Source organism: Notothenia coriiceps, unplaced genomic scaffold (assembly GCF_000735185.1).
Source record: "Notothenia coriiceps isolate Sejong01 unplaced genomic scaffold, NC01 NC01_scaffold00028783, whole genome shotgun sequence".
NCBI lineage: Eukaryota > Metazoa > Chordata > Actinopteri > Perciformes > Nototheniidae > Notothenia > Notothenia coriiceps.
In genome coordinates this window covers 407-2,343 of record NW_011361484.1, presented here as the reverse complement: position 1 = coordinate 2,343, position 1,937 = coordinate 407, and the positions used below count along the sequence as shown (strand labels likewise).

Sequence of the window (1,937 nt, the reverse complement as noted above, 5' to 3'; positions counted from 1 at the left end):
CATCACCATTAAATGGTTGAAACCAGAACCTCCCTCCCATAACTGCTGGATTCAGAGAGTGGGATATCCACCACATGGAGCAAATAACATATTTATTACGCCTACAGAAAAATGCATGTATCAAGCGATGGGCCCTGTAATGCATCTACTAATACAGTAAGAATTGTTAACACCTTTGTATGTCACTTGTATTCTCTTTCCATCATTATTATTTTTGTTTATTTACTATCATTTGTTCTTTTCTTTTCTAAGGTAAGCCATCTTTATTAAAAACATTAAAACATTTTAGCCCTGGAGTGGTACTCCACGATGAACTCAGTGTGGTAGTGCTGCACGACTCTTGAAATCTAATTACCCCCAGAATCATGAGTTCAATATGAATTGAAATGATTTTATTGACTTCAAAATGATCGTATTTCTTCCGCGGCGCACCAACGGCTGGAACTGCAACAACAACAACTTTACGGCAGCACGGTCCAACTCTGTTCACAGTTTCTGATCCACTAACAAGTCCCTAAACTCTACAGAGCTCATACCGTGTTCCTGTTAGTGTTTACTTCCTCTCTGCCTTCTTCTGTTCACTTATCTGACGTCCAGCGCTCCGCCTTTTACTTTCTCTTTCTTGATGCTCCTTAGCAACGGTCATCACAGTCCTTGACAGCCGTCTGTGCTACCGTATTAACAACGTGTCACGTGTTCTGAATTGACCAATCAGAATTGAGTATTCAACTAAGCCGTGTAATATTAAATGTTGAAGTCCTTAGTGATTCATTTGCATATTTCTTTGCTTCAATCACCCCCAGAATCATGAGGTATTAAATGTTGAAGGCCTACCCGAAAGGGGCGTTCTTCTTGAGGATGGAGGGCGGCTGGGCTCCGGGGAGAGGGATGTCCTGGATGTGGATGTTGGAGGGAGCGTGAGGCATGTCTGGCAGAGGGATGCTGTCCACCTCCACTGACTCTGCATTCTGAAACACCACAAAGCATTCGTGCATTCTGGTTAAAAGTGACATTTTTACTTTCTTAACTTATTCTAATGTTCTGTTGATTGTGTATACAGGATATACAGATTTTATACAGATCTGTATAATTGTATTTGGGATTGTTGGAAACGTCATTTCGTTCTCTCCGTCTGTACACACAAACTGAAAGACTGACATTAAAGTTGACTTGACAAATGTCCCACCAGTTTCTATGTGCTATGACCGTACTATTCATTTCTATCATAGAGCTTTGGGGTGTTCAACATGTCTGGGTTCAAGCTGCAAACACACTATAACCCTTCCAACCTATAAATACCTTCAATCAAATCCAATGGCTCAACATTGATCAAAACGTATATCAGCTTATTTGACTTATTAACTGTCTCCAGTCGTATTTCTGATCGCAGTCCAACCATTCACTGCAAACCCTTGAAACGAGGCGAACAGAAAACCGATCCAGAAACCTTGACGGAGTCGAAGTAGAGCGCCAGCTGCCCTCGTTTGGTCTCGTAGTCCAGCTCCACTTTCCGCAGCTCCTTGTACGTTTCGGGGTTTTCCCTCTCGTACAGACGGACGATGCGTTCAAATGTCTCGCGGAGTTTCTTCCTCTTGTCCCGCAGAACTTTCTCATTCAGCAACGGCTGCTGGACCGGGTTGAACTCTGTGGGAGGCGTAACGAGAAACGGCCTTTTTTAATAATAACAATAAAACATGACACTTATATAGCGCTTTTCTAAAAACTCAAAGACGCTTTGACAGAGACAAACCAAAACAGAAAAGAGGGGGGGGCATTTGAATTGAATAATGAGTAAAAGCCTTTGAAAGACTTGCGTTGAAATAAGTATTAAAAATCAAAGAATTGTAAGGATGTAACACGTAAATCTAAATAGCATTAAATGTTACATCCTAGAATGTATTTAAAAAGCCTCTCAGTAGGGCTGGGGTCAGGTTTGC

At 41.7% G+C, this 1,937-nt stretch overlaps 1 protein-coding gene across 1 annotated transcript; it reads right to left on the bottom strand.

Annotated features, from left to right (window-relative positions):
- Positions 1 to 834: 834 nt before the first annotated feature.
- On the bottom strand, positions 835 to 1,670 carry LOC104958349 (WW domain-binding protein 11; the record flags this gene model as incomplete). The annotated part of the gene is made up of 2 exons (XM_010786067.1): positions 835 to 968; positions 1,448 to 1,670. Coding segments are annotated over 2 exons (357 nt in total), but the record flags the coding sequence as incomplete, so codon positions are not given.
- Positions 1,671 to 1,937: the final 267 nt, after the last annotated feature.